The 19,255-nt window shown below is 56.1% G+C and overlaps 1 protein-coding gene across 1 annotated transcript in view; it reads left to right on the top strand.

Annotated features, from left to right (window-relative positions):
• The first annotated feature begins 2,245 nt into the window (after positions 1-2,245).
• Positions 2,246-19,255, top strand: part of CNTN2 (contactin 2 (axonal)) — a 20,650-nt gene continuing 3,640 nt past the window's right edge. The window contains exons 1-16 of the mRNA XM_010854257.1: positions 2,246-2,315; positions 7,882-8,026; positions 8,106-8,281; positions 8,437-8,532; positions 8,899-9,108; positions 9,385-9,484; positions 10,992-11,167; positions 11,444-11,580; positions 12,030-12,159; positions 13,519-13,669; positions 13,795-13,922; positions 14,393-14,568; positions 15,104-15,224; positions 15,816-15,974; positions 16,634-16,783; positions 18,906-18,976. Coding sequence (XP_010852559.1) covers positions 2,246-2,315; positions 7,882-8,026; positions 8,106-8,281; positions 8,437-8,532; positions 8,899-9,108; positions 9,385-9,484; positions 10,992-11,167; positions 11,444-11,580; positions 12,030-12,159; positions 13,519-13,669; positions 13,795-13,922; positions 14,393-14,568; positions 15,104-15,224; positions 15,816-15,974; positions 16,634-16,783; positions 18,906-18,976 — 2,196 coding nt within the window. The remainder of the gene's footprint in view (positions 2,316-7,881; positions 8,027-8,105; positions 8,282-8,436; positions 8,533-8,898; positions 9,109-9,384; positions 9,485-10,991; positions 11,168-11,443; positions 11,581-12,029; positions 12,160-13,518; positions 13,670-13,794; positions 13,923-14,392; positions 14,569-15,103; positions 15,225-15,815; positions 15,975-16,633; positions 16,784-18,905; positions 18,977-19,255) is intronic.

Here is a 19,255-nt window from a genome sequence, read left to right on the forward strand (position 1 = left end):
ACAACACTGTTAGGAGACGAAGCCAAGGTCACCGACTCCTGTCCGTGATTCCAAAGCCTGAGGTGGTTTCCAGTGCCCACTGGCTCCCTGTCATGAGAACAGCTTCCTGCATTTGTGACGCTCCAGGGTCCTGCTTCTAGATTCTCCCATGACTGAGCACCCTGCTGACCCTAGCAACCTGAGAGCCTGTGTGAGACTGTGTGTGTGTGAGGTAGTGTGTGTGAGAGTAGGAGGGTGCGTGTGTGTCTGTCTGCCCTGGGGTAACTCTTAAGCAGGACTGAAGCCTGGTCAGCCCACTGTGTGAGTGTGAGTGTGAGCGTCTGACACGACAGCTGTTCTCAGGCAGGTGAGCTTGTTCTGCACCAAGGGCCCTGGGGGAGTGTCCGACACGCTGGAAGCACCGAAACCTTGGGTCGAGGTCTGGAGCGGAAAGGGACAAGGATGGGGAGGGGCAAGCGGTGAGGTGGGTCTGGGCCTACCTGACGTGGGGAGAGGCACGATGCTGGAGTTGGGGCAGGGGAGGGGGTGCACCAGTGTAAACCCACCCCCCACAGAACACCCAGCTCCTCAGCCCACATCGTCCCTGAGCCCTGCGGCCGCTTCTCCCCCCAACCTTCCCAGCTGCTGGGAGGCTGCTGGGGAGGCAGGAAAAGGGTGGTGCTGGCCCATGCTGAGGCTGAAAGAGGTTTGGGAGCCCCTTCTTTGCGGGGAGTGGAGCCCACAGTGAGGCAGAGAGACCCTGAGCTTGCCTGGTCTGCAGGTCCTGCACGGGCCCCAGGCCTCCACTGCCCACCCCGATCCAAGCCAGCATTCCCAGGCCCTCGGTCACCTGCACTCGGGGGCACCGCTGTCTCAGAGCTGGAGGACACACCAGAGCACCCGCTTTCCACAGGAGGACGCTGAAGCACAGCACGTGGGTTTTGGAGCAAGCTAGCAGTGGAGTCCCCAGCCAGGCTGTCTCCCTCAACCTTTGACCCTCGCCTTCTGCTCTTAGCTTCCTGCAAAGCAGGTGGCGGGGCTGAGAGGTGGGACCTGCAGCCGTGAGACCTCTCCCTGCAGCCTGGGGGCCCCGCAACCCAGGCTCACTCTGACCACCGGAAGGAGGCCCCTGAGACACCACACTCCCCCAAACTGCACGTTTGCCTGGAGACGGGAGTAGGCGGCCCCGCTCCTGCTCCAGGTTGAGGCCCCCGCCTCTCAGACTGAGGGAAAGAGGCTCTGATTGCTATTGGTGTCCCCAGGGAGCACGTTTTCCAGGTCTTCAGGATTTAACCAAGTCTCTGTTCATCCCGACTTCCCTGGGTAGCTCGGGCGGTAAAGAATCTGCCTGTAAGGCAGGAGAACCATGTTCGATCCCTGGGTTGATCGAACCTGGTTCAATTGATCCCAGATTGGATCCCTGGGTCAATCTCTGGTTGATCCCTGGGTTAATCGAACCTGGTTGTATTGATACCAGGTTGTATCCCTGGATCGATCCATCTCTGGGTCATGAGGATGCCCTGGAGAAGGGCAACTCGTCTTGGCAGGCAGGAAGTTTGTCTAGGAGCTGCGTTATCTCTTGCCCAGAGGCCTGTCGGGACCGCTAGTCCATCTGGTTGGGAGCCTTGCTAAGGGGGCCACAGTTATGGCTCCATCATGCACTGCACATAAGGGCGAGAGGGGAGGGCTGAACCAGTGAAACTCCTCCCCACTGCTAGAAAATAAGGCTGGTTCCTGGAGACTAGAGGCAGCTCACAGAGGCCCTCATTCCCCTCCACCCCAGCCACTTGGGGAGCGGGACCGGGGAGAGTGGGCCTGAGAAGATGGAGCTGGTTCCCCACACCCGGGCTCAGGCCCCGGCCCCTCCAGCCCTCCAGGAGAGCTGTTCCTGGTGAACAGGCATCGCCTTCTTGCCTCCCGATTAGTCACTGCCTTCACTTCCCGAGCAGCACCACCCAGCGGGCGGCAGGAGGAGGGGAGGGGGCCCGGGGCAGGGCCAGACCCTCAGGGGGCCAGCAGGAGGCACTCAGCCCGGGAAGAGCTGCTGGGCAATAGCCAGGCTCTTCCCCGGGGCCCTGGGGAGGGTAGGAGCGACTCCAGCCTCTTCTCGGGCTGATTGCAGAAGCGTTGCCGGCTGGTGTGCTGCTCAGCTCCGAGGCCTCCCCATCCCTCTGTCCCCCCAGGTCCCTCTCAGCCTCCAGCCGGATGCTCCCTGTGCTGGGCTGAGGCTCGTCTCCGCTGCCCACCCCAACCTGGAGCGCCCACCATGGGGACGCCCCTCGGGAGGAAAGCACACCTGCTGATGCTGGTAGCTGTGGCCCTAGTCTCCACGCCAGGTAAGAGGGCTTGTCCGGGCTCCGGAGGCAGCAGCGATGTGTCGGGATGTTAGGGATGACTAGAGAGAGAACTGGCTCTGCACTGCTGTAGCACTTCAGCGTGAGGCCATTTCCTTGCGGAATTTTCGTGTCTGTGGATTTTACTTTTCCTGAGATTAGGAGGAGAGGGGACGAGTCTTTGTCTCATTGTAGATGAAAGAAACATGATCCAGAGAGGGTGAGTGGCTTGCCCTGGGTCACACAGCAAGACTACGGCACAGCCAGAGCTCCACATTAGTGCAGGGTTGTAGCCCTTAAGGCTGCAAGATGAAATTAAAAATTAGCTGCTTAACTGTCCTAGCCACACTTCAAGGCCTCGTGGCCGTATTGGATGACACAGATTATAGAATATTTCCATCCTCACATAATGCTCTGTTGGATAGGACCGCTCTAGGGTCCCCTGACCACAAAACCCTGGGAGGGAGGGCTCCTCAGGGCAATGCTGAGCCCTGGCAAATGGACCAAATGTGGAACAGGGTCTGCGCAGAGATGAGGCAGAGCAGAGGGTGCCCAGGAAGCAGGCAGGAGAGGCTCAAGGCAAGGTTCTCGAGCCGGGGATCCCGGGTGGCGGGGCAGGCAGAAGGGGAAGGGGTGGGGCGGAGCAAGCTGCAGGCTCCGAGGCCGGGCTGGCAGAGCCAGAGCGTCTCCAGCAGCCTCTGCCACTCAAGTGCCTGCTGGGACCGCTGCTCGGTCTCTCCTCCCTGACCCCCAGCCTAGACCCACAGACATGTCCTTTCCCTTTAAAGATCGCCACGGGAGAAAGCGTGCCCATCGTCTGATGTCCTTCTGGAGCCCTAACCGCTTCGGACTCCACCTCCCCGCCCCGCGGTCCCCTGGAGGGCTGCACACCTTAAATTCCTCGTCTGGGCAGGGAGGGACCCCACTGGTATACTGTCAGATGTCCTCATTATGTTCTGACCGCCTCCCAGCCCTGCACCCAGGTCAGTGAGGCTGCTAGAAAGTAAGAGAGCCTCCCAGGCGCCCAGCCCTGGCCTAGCTCCTGGTGCCGGGGCTCCCAGGCCTGGAGGTGCTGCTGGGCTAGGTAGCCCAGGCTTCAGGGAGCAGGAGACATCTAGCTCAGAGAAAGCAGAGGAGGGGTGCCTGGGCTCCTCCACATTCCAGACCCTCAGGGGCAGCTCAGTCCTGGGCAAACAGCGTGGGCAGCCTCCGGAGTCCTTAGACCCTGAGAGGCAGGAAGGCCTGGGGAGGTGGGACCTGGTCGGCCCCCTGGCGGAGCGGCAGAGGGAAGAGTGGAGTGTCCCACAGCTGTTCGTCCCGGAAGGGGCCTCGGCTCTTAGCTGTCTCTGTGCACCCACCGTGGGGACACAGTGTTGGACTCCTGCGCCCCAGTGCAAAGCCGCGCGGTGCGGCTTCCCCGCACGCTCCCAGCTCCCTCTCTGCTTCCTCCGCGAGGCCCCGAAGCCTGTGCATTGAGGAGCAGGGTTGTCAGGACAGGGAATCAGGAGAGAATCAGAGAGGTTGTCAAACAAGGAGAGCATGGAGGGGGCGGATTTGCCCGGGAGTCTGTGTGTGTGTGTGTGTGTGTGTGTGTGTGTGTGTGTGTATGTGTGTGTGTGTGTGCATGTGGACGTGGGTGGATGTGTGTGGAGCCTCATAGGGAGGCATGGGGTGAGTGAGTGTGTGCCTGTGGATGTTTGGGAGGGTGGAGATGTGAGTGAGTTATTGCACGGAGGACATTCTGCATTTGAGGGGATGACAAACGTGTATAGAAGTCCTTACACACGGTGCAGTGGCTCGCAACTCTAACTGCCCTTCAGAACGTCCATGCAGCCCCTTTAAAATCTAGATTCTTTGGCCTCCCTCCTAGAGATGCTGATTCAGTACCTTCAGGATGGATCAGCACCTCTGACGCTGCTGTTGGGAAACAGGTCAAGGATCCTGAGCCCTGTGGCTGAGGACGTGGCTCTGGGGGAGGCTGGCCAGGGGCCACACCCCAGATCTGCTCCTTCTCGCTGTGTGATTTGGGGCCAGTTTTTTAACCTCTAAGTCTCAGTTTTCAGATTAGCCAAACAATAAAATGGGGGTACCTATCTTGTAAAGAGGTTACAAAAAAGAAATGTGGAGCATGATATTTGATAGAGTAAGCCCTCAAGAGATAGCATCTATTTTGTGATTATTAATGCCTGGATATTATGAACGCCCATTTTGTATATGTATACACATATACAAGTATATGTGGACATTTGTAGCCGTCTGTGCGTGGAAACTGATGTGTGTATAAACGTATATATCTGACTCCTGGAGTAGCTTAGAGAGTCATGTATGTATATAGTGGATGTCTGTGGGCACGTGAGGAAGTGAGCGTACATGACAGGTATGGAAAGTGTGCATGTGTGGATGTTGGGGTGAGGGTGTGTATATGGCCTAGTGCAGGGGGTCAAGCTTGGGATCAAGTGTAGAAGGAAGCCAGTCTTGAAGCATCAGCGTGCCCCGGGCCCACTCAGCCACCCACCCCCACCGTGCAGACAGACTTCCTGGAAGCTGCGATTATGCAGGGCTGTTCCCAGCAGCCTGGCTGCCTCCCCCGCCCGTCTGCACAGTCCCAGCTGGGGCAGGGGTCCCTCCCCTCCACCACCATCATTAACTCGGGATTAAGCTGGGCCATCTCTGAGGCCCGGGACAGCCATGAGGGAGAGAGACGGCTGGGGGTGGGGGGAGGCAGGGTGCTGTTTCAGGAAGCCCTGCCTCCCCCTCCATTCTGAGAGCTGCTTAGCGGCTGCCATCATTCCCAGGGGTCTGGAACCGGGCCTCAGCTGTGGCATGGGGTCCACCCCCGCCCCTGGGCTAAGGCTGACAGCTGGATGAACCAGGAGAGTAGGCACTAATTAGTTAATGGGGACCCCACCCCACGACCCTCCAAGGAGGCTAAAATCAGCTTCACTGAGGGACAGGAGCCAACTAGGGGTGGCCTGGCTCCCGCCTGACACCACAAAGGCAAGGCATGCCCGGCCACCCGGTCAGCACATCGAGGCGGGTGTGGGACTGCCCTTTGCCTCGCATCCCCCCACATGGAGCCCGGACCCGCGCCTGGAAGAGCAAGGCATCTGCTCTGGGAGGGGCCAGGCAGAGAAACGCCCTTTGCGTGCGGGATGCCCATCCGCTCAGCAAACCCAGGAACCCAAGGTCCAGACCTGTGTGTGCCCCAGACTTGCCCTGTGACGATGGGCAAGCCGATCCCCTTTCTGGGCCTCTCTTTCTTGAATTGTCACACGGAAATTTTATAAAAATGCCCCAAAGCCACCTGTACAGCATCACCCGCCCCTGAGCCTTCCTTCCCCTAGTCCGCGCCCCGCGCCTCACTTGGGTCCAGGAGCAGGCACTGAGTGCACAGCCTGTGCTGGGCTGGCCCTGCTGAGGGCCTCGGGAGGGGCGTTCATCTTTCCATTTCCCAGGTGAGGTAGCTGAGGCCGAGGGCCCTGTGACAGCCCACAGAGGCCCGAGCCCCAGCACATTCCCTGGGGACGCGCCCCAGAAGGAGCACAGTCCCAGGGCCACGCGTCCTCTCCCTGCTGCTTGGCCTGTGGCTTCCAGGTGTCTCTCCAGGCCCCTCTCACACCCCACAGGCCAGCTCTCCCGTGAGTCCTCCAGCCACTTCCACTCCAAGGGTCCCTGCACGTGAACCTCAACCCCTTTCGCGGTCCTTGCCTCCTTGCACTGTCAGCTTTCTGCCTTCCTTCCTGGACCTCAGGCTCCGTGTGATGGAAGGAGTCACCGTGCTACTCAGTCCCTAGCCCAGCGCTAAGTATACAGCAGGTACTCAGTACCTGCGAGGGAAGGGTGATTGACTGAACTTGACGAGATGGAGTCTGCCTTGTGGTTTAGTCATTAAGTCACGTCCAACTCTTTGCACCTGCATGGACTGCAGCACGCCAGGCTTCCCTGTCCTCACCATCTCCTGGAGTTTGCTCAAACTCACGTCCATTGAGTTGGTGATGCCATCTCACCATCTCAATCTCTACTGCCTCCTTCTCTTGCCTTCAATCTTTCCCAGCATCAGGCTCTTTCCCAAAAAGTTGGCTCTTTGCATCAGATGGTCAAGTATTGGAGCTTCCAATGAATATTCAAGGTTGATTTCCTTTAGGATAAACTGGTTTGATCTTGCTGTCCAAAGGATTCTCAAGAGCCTTCTCCAGCTTCACAGTTTGAAAGCATCAATTCTTCGGCACTCAGCCATCTTTACGGTCCAACTCTCACATCCATACATGACTACTGGAAAAACCATAGCTTTGACTACATGGACCTTTGTCAGCAAAGTGACGTCTCTGCTTTTTAATACGCTGTCTAGGTTTGTCATGACTTGTCTTCCAAGGAGCAAGCATCTTTTAATTTCATGGCTGCAGTCACGATCTTCAGTGATTTTGGAGCCCCCAAAAATTAAGTCTGTCACTGTTTCCATTGTTTCCCCATCTCTTTGCCATGAAGCAATGGGACCGGATGCCATGATCTTAGTTTTTTGAAAGTTGAGGGTTTTGTTTTTTTTTAATTTAAATTTATTTATTTTAATTAGAGGCTAATTACTTTACAATATTGTATTGGTTTTGCCATACATCAACATGAATCCGCCACGGGTGTACACGTATTCCCACATGAGTTTTAAGCCAGCTTTTTCACTCTCCTCTTTCACTCTCATCAAGAGGCTCTTTAGTTTCTCTTCACTTTCTGCCATGAGGGTGGTATCACCTGAATATCTGAAGTTGTTGATATTTATTTCTCCTGCCAATCTTTATCCCAGCTTGTGATTCATCTGGTGTTTTGCATGATGTACTCTGCATATGAGTTTAATAAGCAGGGTGACAATATACAGCCTTGACGTTCCTTTCCCAATTTTGAACCAGTCCATTGTTCCATGTCCTGTTCTAACTGTTGCTTCTTGACCTGCATACAAGTTTCTCAGGAGACAGGAAAGGTGGTCTGATATTCCCATCTCTTTAAGAATTTTCCAGTTTATTGTGATTCACACAGTCAAAGGCTTTCTCATAGTCAATGAGGCAGATGTTTTTGGAATTCTCTTGCTTTTTCTATGATCCAACAGATGTTGGCATTTTGATCTCTGGTTCCTCTGCCTTTTCTAAATCCAGCTTTTACATCTGGAAGTTCTCAGTTCACGTACTGTTGAAACCTAGCTTGAAGAATTTTGAGCATTACTTTGCTAGCATATGAAATGAGTGCAATTGTATAGTAAGCTGAACATTCTTTGGCACTGTCTTTCTTTGGGATGTGAATGAAAAGTGACCTTTTCCAGTCTTGTGGCCACGGCTGAGTTTTCCAAATTTGTGGTCTGCCTAACCTATTGAAATTGAAATTTTAATTAATTATAATTAAATAAAATTAAAAATGTGGTTACTCAGCTGCACCAGCCGTATTTCAGGGGCACAGTGGCCAGTGGCTACTGTACTGGACAGTTCAAAAAATGGAACCTTCCCATCACTGCAGAAAGTTCTATCGGAGACCAGGCTCCAGCTGGCCCCGAGGCCCTGAGACCTTTGGTGATGTCCCCCACCTGCAGCTTGGAGCTCGGCTTGGGGATCCCCAGCTACCTTTGGGCCTGTCTTTGAAGAGCAGCCCCTTGGCCTGCTATTCCCAGAGGAGTCCACAGAGGAGAAGGTGACGCTGGCATGCCGCGCGCGGGCCAGCCCTCCGGCCACCTATAGGTGAGGCCCCTGCAGTGGTGCCGGGAGGCCCTGGGTGGCGGCCGGCTGTCCTCACATCAGCCCCCCACCCCCACTGCAGGTGGAAGATGAACGGCACCGAGATGAAGCTGGAGCCAGGCTCCCGCCAGCAGCTGGTTGGAGGCAACCTGGTCATCATGAACCCCAGCAAGGCCCAGGATGCTGGCGTCTACCAGTGCCTGGCCTCCAACCCCGTGGGCACTGTCGTCAGCAGAGAGGCTGTCCTCCGCTTCGGCTGTGAGCCCCACGGGGGGCTGAGATGCTGTAGGGGTGGCAAAGAGGGTGCTGGGAGGTGTCCAGAAAGGGCGAGTGACTCCTGCCCCACGGAGGCTGAGGGGGCAGGGCCCACAGGCTTGAAGGCCAGCGCCTGAGGGCCTGGTTTCCACCTCCAGTTCTGCAGGAATTCTCCAAGGAGGAGCGAGACCCAGTGAAGACCCACGAAGGCTGGGGGGTGATGTTGCCCTGTAACCCGCCCGCCCACTACCCAGGTGAGCCAGGCCCCGGGCGATGCGGGAGGGTACAGGAGGCGTCCGGCCACTCACAGAAGAGGGAGGAGTAAGCGGTGGTGAGGGGCCCTGGAGTGCTGATCCCTGGGTCCCCAGCTCCAGATGACTCTGTGCCCCCAGCACCCCAGACTGGGAGTGTCCGCCGACCACTGCAGGCTGTCTCCCCAGCAGACCGCACTCCCTGAGAGTGGGGCTAAAGACGCGACTTCCCTCTGGGTCTCCCCCCAGCCCCAGTTCAGGGCACGTGGCTCTCAGGACCAGGTCTACAGGCCCCCAGCACACAGCGGGGTCCCAGCAGAGCTGCTCCATTGACCAGCGGCCCAGGTCCCTCACATGCCCCCTTCACAGGCTTATCCTACCGCTGGCTCCTCAATGAGTTCCCCAACTTTATCCCGACGGACGGGCGGCACTTCGTGTCCCAGACCACAGGGAACCTGTACATCGCCCGGACCAACGCCTCAGACCTGGGCAACTACTCCTGCCTGGCCACCAGCCACATGGACTTCTCCACCAAGAGCGTCTTCAGCAAGTTTGCTCAGCTCAACCTGGCCGCAGAAGGTCAGGGTCGGTGCGCAGGGCCGGGGGGAGGGGGCTGAAGGCTCAAGGTCGGTGGGAATGCAGATTTTCCATCTAAAGCTGCAAAGAGCAGCTCAGAGGGCACAGGGTCCGGGCCTGGACCCCAGGGCCCTCCTGCGGCCCAGCCTCAGAGCCTTGCTCCAGACGCCAATGGGAAAGGAAATCAAGAAACACAGGCTCTGAGCTGCGCTAAGGTCACAGGCATAGGAGCCCTGACCTAGAACATTTGTCTGATGTGCACACTTCCCCTCTCCGCAGACACCAGGCTTTTTGCTCCCAGCATCAAGGCCCGGTTCCCAGCAGAGACCTACGCGCTGGTGGGACAGCAGGTCACCCTGGAGTGTTTCGCCTTCGGGAAGTGAGTAGTGGGGAGGGAGGGCACAGCCCCTCCGAGCCCCCAGGGAGAGGGCAGGGCCAGCTCTCAGTCATCTTGGTGCCCCTGAAGGGTCTAGCAGAATGCTGGGCCCTCAGTGGGCACTGAGTCTGTAAGTGAGGCATCGTACATGCCAGGGCCCCGACACATGTCGGCTCACTTGGTCTTCCCAGCCCATGACCGGCTCAGGCAGCTTATGTAGCACCCCAGGCTGGAGGCAGGTAACGTGGTGTGTGGACCCAAGCTGGCCTGCCTTATTCAAACCCCAGCTCTGTCACTTGCTGACACGGAGACCTTGGGTAAATCACTTAACCTCTCTGAGCCTCAGTTTCCCTATTTGTTCAGTTCAGTCACTCAGTCATGTCCGACTCTTTGCGACCCCATGAACCGCAGCACGCCAGGCCTCCCTGTCCATCACCAACTCCCGGAGTCCACCCAAACCCATTTCCATTGAGTCAGTGATGCCATCTAGCCATCTCATCCTCTGTCATCCCCTTCTCCTCCTGCCCTCAATCTTTCCCAGCATCAGAGTCTTTTCAAATGAGTCATCTCTTCACATCAGGTAGCCAAAGTATTCAAATTTCAGCTTTACCATCAGTCCTTCCAATGAACACCCAGGACTGATCTCCTTTAGAATGGACTGGTTGGATCTCCTTGCAGTCCAAGGGACTCTCAAGAGTCTTCTCCAACACCACAGTTCAAAAGCATCAATTCTTCGGTGCTCAGCTTTCTTTATAATCCAGCTCTCACATTCCCTACTTGTACCTAGCGTTAATAATAGTACCTCCCTCCTGGGGTTGTTATGAGGTTTGCATGAACTAATATACATACAGTGCTTAGAACAGTATCTGGCATTGAATAAGTATTCTATGGATGCTAACAGTTACCTTTTAAGATAGAAAGTTTATAACAGAAATCTTCCCCTCTGGGGAGAACTCACTGGACCAGTGCTAAGCTGCTAGCAGGTGCTGGATAAATGTCCACAGAATGAAAGAAAGAATGTGACTTGACCATTGGTCCCCTCCTCCCTCCTATATCTCCTGGATTACCCAGGATGCCCCCTGCTTTGTGGAAAGTGATTGGGCTTCCAGAAAACCCATATTTAAAGCACATAAGAGTCACTGATTCCTCAGTCAATTTAGTACACAGATTACTAACAGCTAAATCCCCTTTGAAAAGTAGAGGCCAGGCCCCGCTGGGGAGAAGGGAGAGGGACCGGTAGAGACTCTGGTCTCAGGCCGCGGCTGAGGAGGTGGGGCCCAGGAGAGGCCGCTGCGGGGTCGGAGGAGGGCAAGCCAGCTTCGGGGTGCAGACCCCCGGCGCTCTGAGCCCCCGGGAGCAGCTTCTCCCTGCCGGTCTCTCCGTCTCTCCTAGACCCCCCTTCCCTTCCCTACCTGCCCAGCGTCCCAGGAGGGCCGGGTCAGGGTGAGGGGCCGGAGGCCCCGGGCGTCTGCCCAGCCCCACCCAGCCCTCTGGCTCTGTCTCCCCGCAGCCCCGTCCCCAGGATCAAATGGCGCAAAGTGGACGGCTCCCTGTCCCCGCAGTGGGCCACGGCCGAGCCCACCCTGCAGATCCCCAGCGTGGGCTTCGAGGACGAGGGCACCTACGAGTGTGAGGCGGAGAACACCAAGGGCCGCGACACCGTCCAGGGTCGCATCATCGTGCAGGGTACGGCCGGCCGGCGCCCGCGGCCCCGCCTTCCCGGTCGGTCCCGAGAGGCAGCCCTTGAGCTGCAGAGCGCACGGAACGCGCTACGAAGATTTAAGTCACTAAAAGTTACTGGCAGAGGCGCCAAGTGCCAGTTTTCGTGAACTGCTTCTCCCCACCGCCCGCCACCCCCACCCCCCTCCCGGAACCCTCTGCCCTCTGCCGTCCGACGGTCCGGGGACTTAGCCCCGAGGCCCTGCCCGGCTCCGCTGCAGACGCTCCCTTTGGTCTCCATAGCTCAGCCCGAGTGGCTCCGCGTGATCTCAGATCGGGAGGCTGACATCGGTTCCGATCTCCACTGGGCGTGCGCGGCCGCCGGCAAGCCCCGGCCGGCAGTGCGCTGGCTGCGGAACGGGGAGCCTCTGACCTCCCAGGTAAGGGACCTGGGCCGTCCGTCCCCCTGCCACCCAGCGCACTGCGCTGTGCTCCCTGGTCCCCTCCCCCACACCCCCGGGGGCCCTCTGGGCCAGTTAGGGTGCCGGAGGGTAGTTCTAGGTGCTTCTGTACATCCCAGAGCCACGTCCTCCTGGTCAGCCGGAGAGAAACTGACTGGAGGGTCCCGGGACTTGGGTCCAGGCACACCTCAGCCACAAACGCACCGGTGGTCCTAAGTGGGTCCCTCAGCCCCCTGGCTTCCATGTGCCCACGTGCGTGAGGGCTGGGGAACCTCTGCAGCCTGGGATCCAGGCGGCCCTGGAGAGGACCGCACATGGGGGCTTTGTCCAGGCAGCGCCCTCTCCACTGAGCCCCCCGTGAGCACCCACGCGGGCACTGCAGGGGTCCTGATGCCCCTCCCCTACCCGGGGCGGGCGTTTCTGCACAGGCCCGGGTAGAAGTGCTGGCCGGGGACTTGCGGTTCTCCAAGCTGAGCCTGGAGGACTCTGGCATGTACCAGTGTGTGGCGGAGAACAAGCACGGTACCATCTATGCCAGCGCCGAGCTGGCGGTGCAAGGTAAAGGGCCCAGGGAGAGAGGATGTCCCCAGGGACACCGGGGGGCGGGGGTCGGGGGTCAGGAATTCTGAGCAGCAGCATGTCTACATTCACACACTCACCTGGCAGTTTTCCAACAGCTTCTAAGTAGAACTCAGAGATTGAAGACAGGAGCTGAGGCACTAGACAGACAGCTCCCAGAGGACAGGGTCTCCGGCTTGACCCACATCTGAAAGTAAATGTCTACTGCTGTAAAAAAAAAAGTGGCAAAAGTCACTAGAAACCAAATCAACTAGACTTGGGTTTAATGCAGCCCCTTTGCAAGTTATTAACCTCTTTGTGGCTCAGTTTCTTGATTAATAAAATCAAGAAATCATCGTCCAGCCCTCATACAGGCTGTGGGGTTAAAGGAGATGATAGAGCTAAAGCACAGAGAACCTGCCCATCACATAACAGGTGCCTACAAATGTCAGCTGGTCCAGCAGCCTTAGTTGTGTGACTTGAGCTTGCCGTCCGTGTCCTCATCTGTAAATTGGACAGAATGGTACCTATCTCATCAAGTTGTAGTGAGGCTTAACTAAGACTCACTCATTCATTCAACCAGTATTTCTTCAACACCTCCTAAGAAGTCAGTATGAAAGATAAGGTCTCTGCCTTCAAGTATCTTACAATCCAGTGGAGAGGGACAAATAAACAGAAAATCAAATAATTTAAAAGGATAATTTCAGATAGTCATAAAAAATACAGTATAAAGTTTTCTTTTTCCCTGAATGGTGGGGGTAAGGTGGGCCAGTTAGAGGGAATGGTCAGGGAAGACCTCTCCAAGGAAGTCACATTTGGGATGTGAATCAATCATGTGAGATCTGGGCATTTTGAAGCAAAATCCATGGTAAGTGCAAAGGTCCTGAGGCAGGAAAAACCATGGCATCTTCACAGGACAGAAAAGAAAAAGGAAAAATGGCCCAGGTAATTGGAGCACAGTGAGTGCAGGAAGGAGCAAAATGCAGTCAGAGTGGAGATGGCTGTGTGAGCCCTTGGGAGGTGTTGGGCTTCATTCTAAGTGTCTGACTTGTGTGTTTAAAAAGATGTTCCTGGCAGCTGTGTGGAGAAGAGTGTAGAAAGAAAATGCAAAAACAGGAAGACCAAATAAGGGGCTCTCGGTAGTCCAGCGGAGATTTGGTGGTAGTTGAGGTTGTGGGGGGTGAGGAGAAGGGGCTGGGTCCTGGCTGTTTTACAAGTGGTGCTGCTGGGAGTCACTCAAGGATTGGCTGTAGAGGGCCCATCAGATGTTTAGCGTGTAGCCAGGTGACGTCTTAATCAAGCGCAAAGGGGCACTCTTTTGATTCCCCGGGTGACTGCGGGGCTCTCCCCTTCTTCCAGCGCTTGCCCCCGACTTCAGGCTGAACCCCGTAAGGCGTCTGATCCCTGCAGCCCGAGGAGGAGAGGTCGTGATCCCCTGTCAGCCCCGGGCCGCTCCCAAGGCGGTGGTGCTCTGGAGCAAAGGCACTGAGATTTTGGTCAACAGCAGCAGGTACGAGCCCAGCCCCCTCCGCCCCCAGCGATTCCAGCTCCACTCCCTCTCCTTGGATTCCCACCCCCGTTGCAGGACCACAGGGTGTTCCTGGGTCAGCCAGCTGTGCTCCATCCTTGCTGCAGAGTGACTGTGACTCCGGATGGCACCTTGATCATAAGAAACGTCAGTCGGTCCGATGAAGGCAAATACACCTGCTTTGCTGAGAACTTCATGGGGAAAGCCAACAGCACGGGCACCCTGTCTGTGCGAGGTGAGGGCTGTGGTTTGGCTGCGGTCGGGGGCTCGGGCTCCGCAGGGCGCCCTCCCTCCCCACCATCTGGCTCTCGTGTTCCTGTGTTCCTCCCAGCTTCGTTTTTTTTTTAAATTAACTTATTTTAATTAGAGGCTAATTACTTTACAATATTGTAGTGGCTTTCGAATCAGCCTCGGGTGATGGGATGGGGAGGGAGGGAGGTGGGAGGGGGGTCTGGATGGGGGACACATGTTCACCAGTTCCGTTTCGAGGCTACCCCGGGGTTTGGTCTCAGTGGGGACCACCATCCACGATATGCGCCTCCATCCCTCCCACACATTCAGGGGGCTGCTGGCAGGTCAGGGTACTGTTCTCACGCGGCCTGTTCTCTTTTTTCTGGGGTTCAAGGCAAACTCTCTCTCCCTGGCCTGCTGCCCCACCGCAGCCTGACTCCTCCTGCTGCACTCAGGGGCCCTTTGTCTTGGCAGATGCAACCAAAATCACGCTAGCCCCCTCCAGCGCCGACATCAACTTAGGTGACAACCTGACCCTGCAGTGCCACGCCTCCCACGACCCCACCATGGACCTCACCTTCGTCTGGACCCTGGACGACTTCCCCATTGACTTTGACAAGCCTGGGGGTCATTACCAAAGGGCCAGCGTGGTAAGGCCTGAGGCCAGAGAACTCAGGGCTTCTCCCTCCTTGGTAGACAGGGGACCCAAGATGTCCTTAATCATCACCACCCCAAAGCCTTTCCCCTTCCCCCAGGAATGCTGGCAAGCCCATCCCTGGGTCCATAAACACCCTCCCTTAGACAGGCAGCTCCCTGGGTTCCACCCAAAGTCTGTGCACGCAGGAAAAGGTTAGGGGCAAGCCTGGATTCCCAGCATCCAGCAAGAATGAATTCCCACTGCTATCCTGCTGCCTTTCCCCCAAGGCAGATGATATCATTAACCTGAACCAACATTGACTGTCTTCTCTAAAAACAACAAGAACAACAAAAAAAAAACTGCTGTTTAATCCCCAGTGGTACCAAGTAGAAAGTAGCTGATTCCTCCCACGAAGCAGAGAGGAACAGCGAGGTGACGAGGTCTGTGGGCATATCGGAGCAGAGGACCGTGAGCCGCACCTCCTGTCCCCTGGCTCACTGCAGGGGAGGGCCCTCTGACCTCCCCCACGCCCCTTCCCTTGTGTGCAGAAGGAGACGGTTGGGGATCTGACCATCCTGAATGCCCAGCTGCGCCACGGCGGGAAGTACACATGCACGGCCCAGACAGTGGTGGACAGCGCGTCTAAGGAGGCCATGGTGCTGGTCCGAGGTAAGGCCAGGCGGTGGTGGACGGTGCGTCTAGGGAGGTACAGGGTTCCCACCCCATCCCCACTATGATGGGCGTCTAACAAGTCTGTTGAGCTGAACTCATCCCGAAGGCCTTTGCAGGTACTGAATGAATAGAATACTCTTCCTCCAAAGCCAAAATTATAAAAATCTACTTCTAAACACATTCCAAGCCTGGAGAAATGTCCTGAGGCTGGAGAACGGGGATGGCAATCCACTCCAGTATTCTTACCTGGGGAATTCCATGGACAGAGGAGCCTGGCGGGCGCATTAGGAGGCCATAAGTTCGCAGAGTCGGACACGACTGAGTGACTGACACTTTCACTGGAGTGTCAGAGGCTCATGCTGGAAAATCTGTTCACGCTTCTGTGACTCCTGCAGCCTGGGACACGTCCTTCCTCCGGGAAAGCCCCCGTCACTCAGCCCGTTCCTTGCCCTCCCACCAAGCGTGTGTTTGCTGCGCCCTCTGCTGCTCCCCCTTGGTACTGCAGCGGCCCACGCAGGCCTGAAGGAGATTGGCTCCCATTGGAAGCTTTGCAATTCTGACCCACTTTGCTCTGACGTCTTGGTGTAGGTCCGCCAGGTGCCCCAGGAGGCGTGGTGGTGAGAGACATCAGCGACACCTCTGTCCAGCTCAGCTGGAGCCGTGGCTTTGACAACCACAGCCCCATTGCCAAGTACACCCTGCAAGCTCGCACTCTGCCTTCAGGGAAGTGGAAGCAGGTTCGGACTAGTAAGTGTGAGGTCCTACCTAGGTCAGTACTGGTTAGCCTGGTGGTTCAGATGGTAAAGAATCCACCTGCAATGTGGGACACCTGGGTTCGATCCTGGGTTGGGAAGATCCCCCGGAGGAAGTCATGACAGCCCACTCCAGTACCCTTGCCTAGAGAACCCCATGGACAGAGTAGCCTGGTGGGCTACGGTCCATGGGGTTGCGAAGAGTTGAATATGACTGAGCAACCAGCACACATGGCACGAGTGCTGGAGCGGGTGGGGTTTAGGGGCCAAGGCTGAGCCTGGGGCTTCCAAGGGGGACAGGTGTAGGCCCCTCTGCCTGGAGGAGCTCCCAGGCCATTAGGGAAGAGGGCCACACAGGGAGCAGGAGAACAGGGCGAGAGTTGGAGGAGGAGGCTCAGTCTGCACCCTTGAAGCCCTGGCAGGACCGTTACTGGTGCGATGAAAGCATTCCTGGGGTAGAGTGCTCACAACATCTTACAAAGGTTCCAAGGTGGGGAGGTCTGCCTCCTGCTTCCCAGTCACTGATAGAAGAGGCAGTGACTTTTCGTAAACAGCAGGCACCAGTGTGAGAGCTGGGTATGAGCACGTGATACGCACCCAGTCCCTGCCCTTTGCATCCAGACCCGTGAGACACTGACTCCCTGTGCCTTGCAGATCCCACCAACATCGAGGGAAACGCCGAGACTGCCCAGGTGCTGGGCCTTACACCCTGGATGGACTACGAGTTCCGGGTCTTAGCCAGCAACATCCTGGGCACTGGGGAGCCCAGTGGACCCTCCAGCAAAATCCAGACCAAGGAAGCAGGTCAGAGCCCTGGGTGAGAAGTAGTGTCAGGGCACAGACACCAGCTCTCCTTAAAGGGTGCTCCAAGCCAACAGCAGTTACATGGAGCTCAACCCTGCTCACCAGACTTCGGACTCTAACAGAACAAACACGGAAGAAACCTAAGTCAGGGCAAGGCGGCTACGCTGCACAACGCACTGTGCCTTGGTCCACAGGTAGTCGGGGCTGGAAGCCCTCCAGTCCAAACTGTTAACCCAAAGAAACAGGCCAACCTTACCATTGCATGTGAATCTACAATTATCTAAAAGTTTAATTTTTATTTTATTTTAAAAAAATATTTATTTGGCTGCACAGTGTCTTAGTTGTGGGATGTGGGATCTACTTTCCCAACCGGGCATCAAACCCAGGACCCCAGCATTGAGAGATCAAGAGTCTTAGCCACTGGACCGCCACGGGAGCTCCTAAAAGTTTAATTTTTTTAAAAAAATGGAAAAACCAAAGCTGAAGGAAGGAAGGGTCACACTGTCAGAACAGGGACTCGAACCCAGGACCATGGGGTAATGGGCAGCTCTCTTCCTTGGACAGACACGAGCTGCAGGAATCAGGTAGTGAGGAACGTGTGTGCTGTGCGGGGCACTAGGTGAGCAGCCAGCGTCTCTAAGTCCTTCTTTAGATGGTTTCTTTGGCAGCTGAAGGGATGGACAACCTGCCCACACCCCTCCCTTACAGGCAGGTGGGGAAGGAAGAGGTGAAGGTGAAGCCCAGGACCATAGCCCTGGGCTCTCAAGGCCAGCAGCGCGGAGTTGGGACCTGCCTCCCCTTCCCCACCCACCCAGGGCCGCCCCACCGGCTGTGGGACAAAGGTCTGCCTTTTTGTGTCCCTGAAACATGGTTTCCTATGTACCCCAGGCTGACTCTCCAGGCTCCTTATGGAATCAGTCAACATTTTTAACTGGTACTTCTCCTGAGTAAGAATTCCAGAAGGAGCATTTTCTTTGACTGAACTTGGAGAGTCAAAGGTTGAGAAGTGGTCTCCACCACCGTAGTATCCAGGAGTTGAGCACAAAGCCATGATGCAGAAGAGAGATGGTGAGCTTTCCAATCAGAAGACCTGAGTTCAAATTCACACTGTGACATTTATTAGCTGTGTGACTTTAAGCAAGTCACTTAACTGCTCTGGGCCTCAACCTTTCCACTCCGGAAAGGGTAATAGGTGTTTAAGGAGCCTTTGCAAATGAGAAGGCCCTCAACTCTCATCAGAACCAAGTGATAAGTCTCCATTTGCTGTGTCATCTGCAGAAACATTTTGACCTTCAGCCAAGTTACTCCCTGCCAAGCTTCACAATCTAATTAAATATATTGTTTTAATAGCAGCCTTTTTGAATACTAGAGAAAATTAGGAAATTAAATCTGCCACACACACACACCAAAAAACACCCTGTAACCCAGAAGAAATGTTTTTTGGATTAACTGCACTTCTGGATTATTTATTCCCCTTAAAGAAAACTGGAGTTGGTCTGTTGTTATTGAGTTTACACCAACTAGAGGAATGAGGCTAACGCTCATTTAAAGAGTGTATGCTCTATGTATATGCCAGCCACTGTCTTGTTTAACTCTGTTTTTCTTACAGCTTTTGAGAGAAACGTTATTATCCTTATCTTATGGAGAGGGGAATCAGAGGCTCGGAGAGGTTAAATAACTTGTCCAGAGAAACACAGCTAGTAAGTGGCAGGGGTGCAATTTGATCTCAGATCTACCTGACTCCTGAGCCCACATCCAGAGGGACCCGGCAGACAAAACCAGGGCTCATTGGAATAGTTTCAGAAGAACAGATGTAAACTCTAATTGTTTGGTAGAATTTACCTGTGAAGCCATCTGATCCTGGACGTCTGTTTCTTGGGAGTTTCAAATTACTGATTCCATGTCAGTACTGGTAATTGGTCTGTTCCTATTTCCTTTTTCTTCCTGGTTCTGGTTTGGTCTCGGGAGACTACACATTTTTAAGAGTTTGTCCATTCCTTCCAGGTGGTCCATTCTGTGGGCGTGTAGCCAGGGCCCACTGGAACGAATCCTGACCCTGCGATGCTTCTCAGCGCAGCCGCAGGCCCGTCTCCACTAACTGTCTGTCCCTTGGCCCTGACAGCCCCCTCGGTAGCCCCGTCGGGTCTCAGCGGAGGTGGTGGAGCGCCGGGAGAGCTCACCGTGACCTGGACGGTAAGCAGCGAGGACAGAGGCAGGAACATGCCTGCGCTGCTCTGGGAGGGCGGTTCTCCCCGACCTGCGGCCCACCCCAACCCCTGGGACTCATCTCCGGAGGGGCGCAGCGTGCAGAGAGGGCCCGACAGGGCCACTGCGGGGTCCTGACTCCGGAGTGAACGCGGGGCCGTGCCCCCTTGCGGGGGGAAGCCGCAGTCCGGGGGCACCCAGTCCCGGGGAAGCCGGGGGCGGAGAACGGGCAGGGCAGGCGGCCGCCGCCCCTCGCCCACGCGCTCT

This window comes from Bison bison, unplaced genomic scaffold (assembly GCF_000754665.1).
Source record: "Bison bison bison isolate TAMUID 2011002044 unplaced genomic scaffold, Bison_UMD1.0 scf7180017864338, whole genome shotgun sequence".
Lineage (NCBI taxonomy): Eukaryota > Metazoa > Chordata > Mammalia > Artiodactyla > Bovidae > Bison > Bison bison.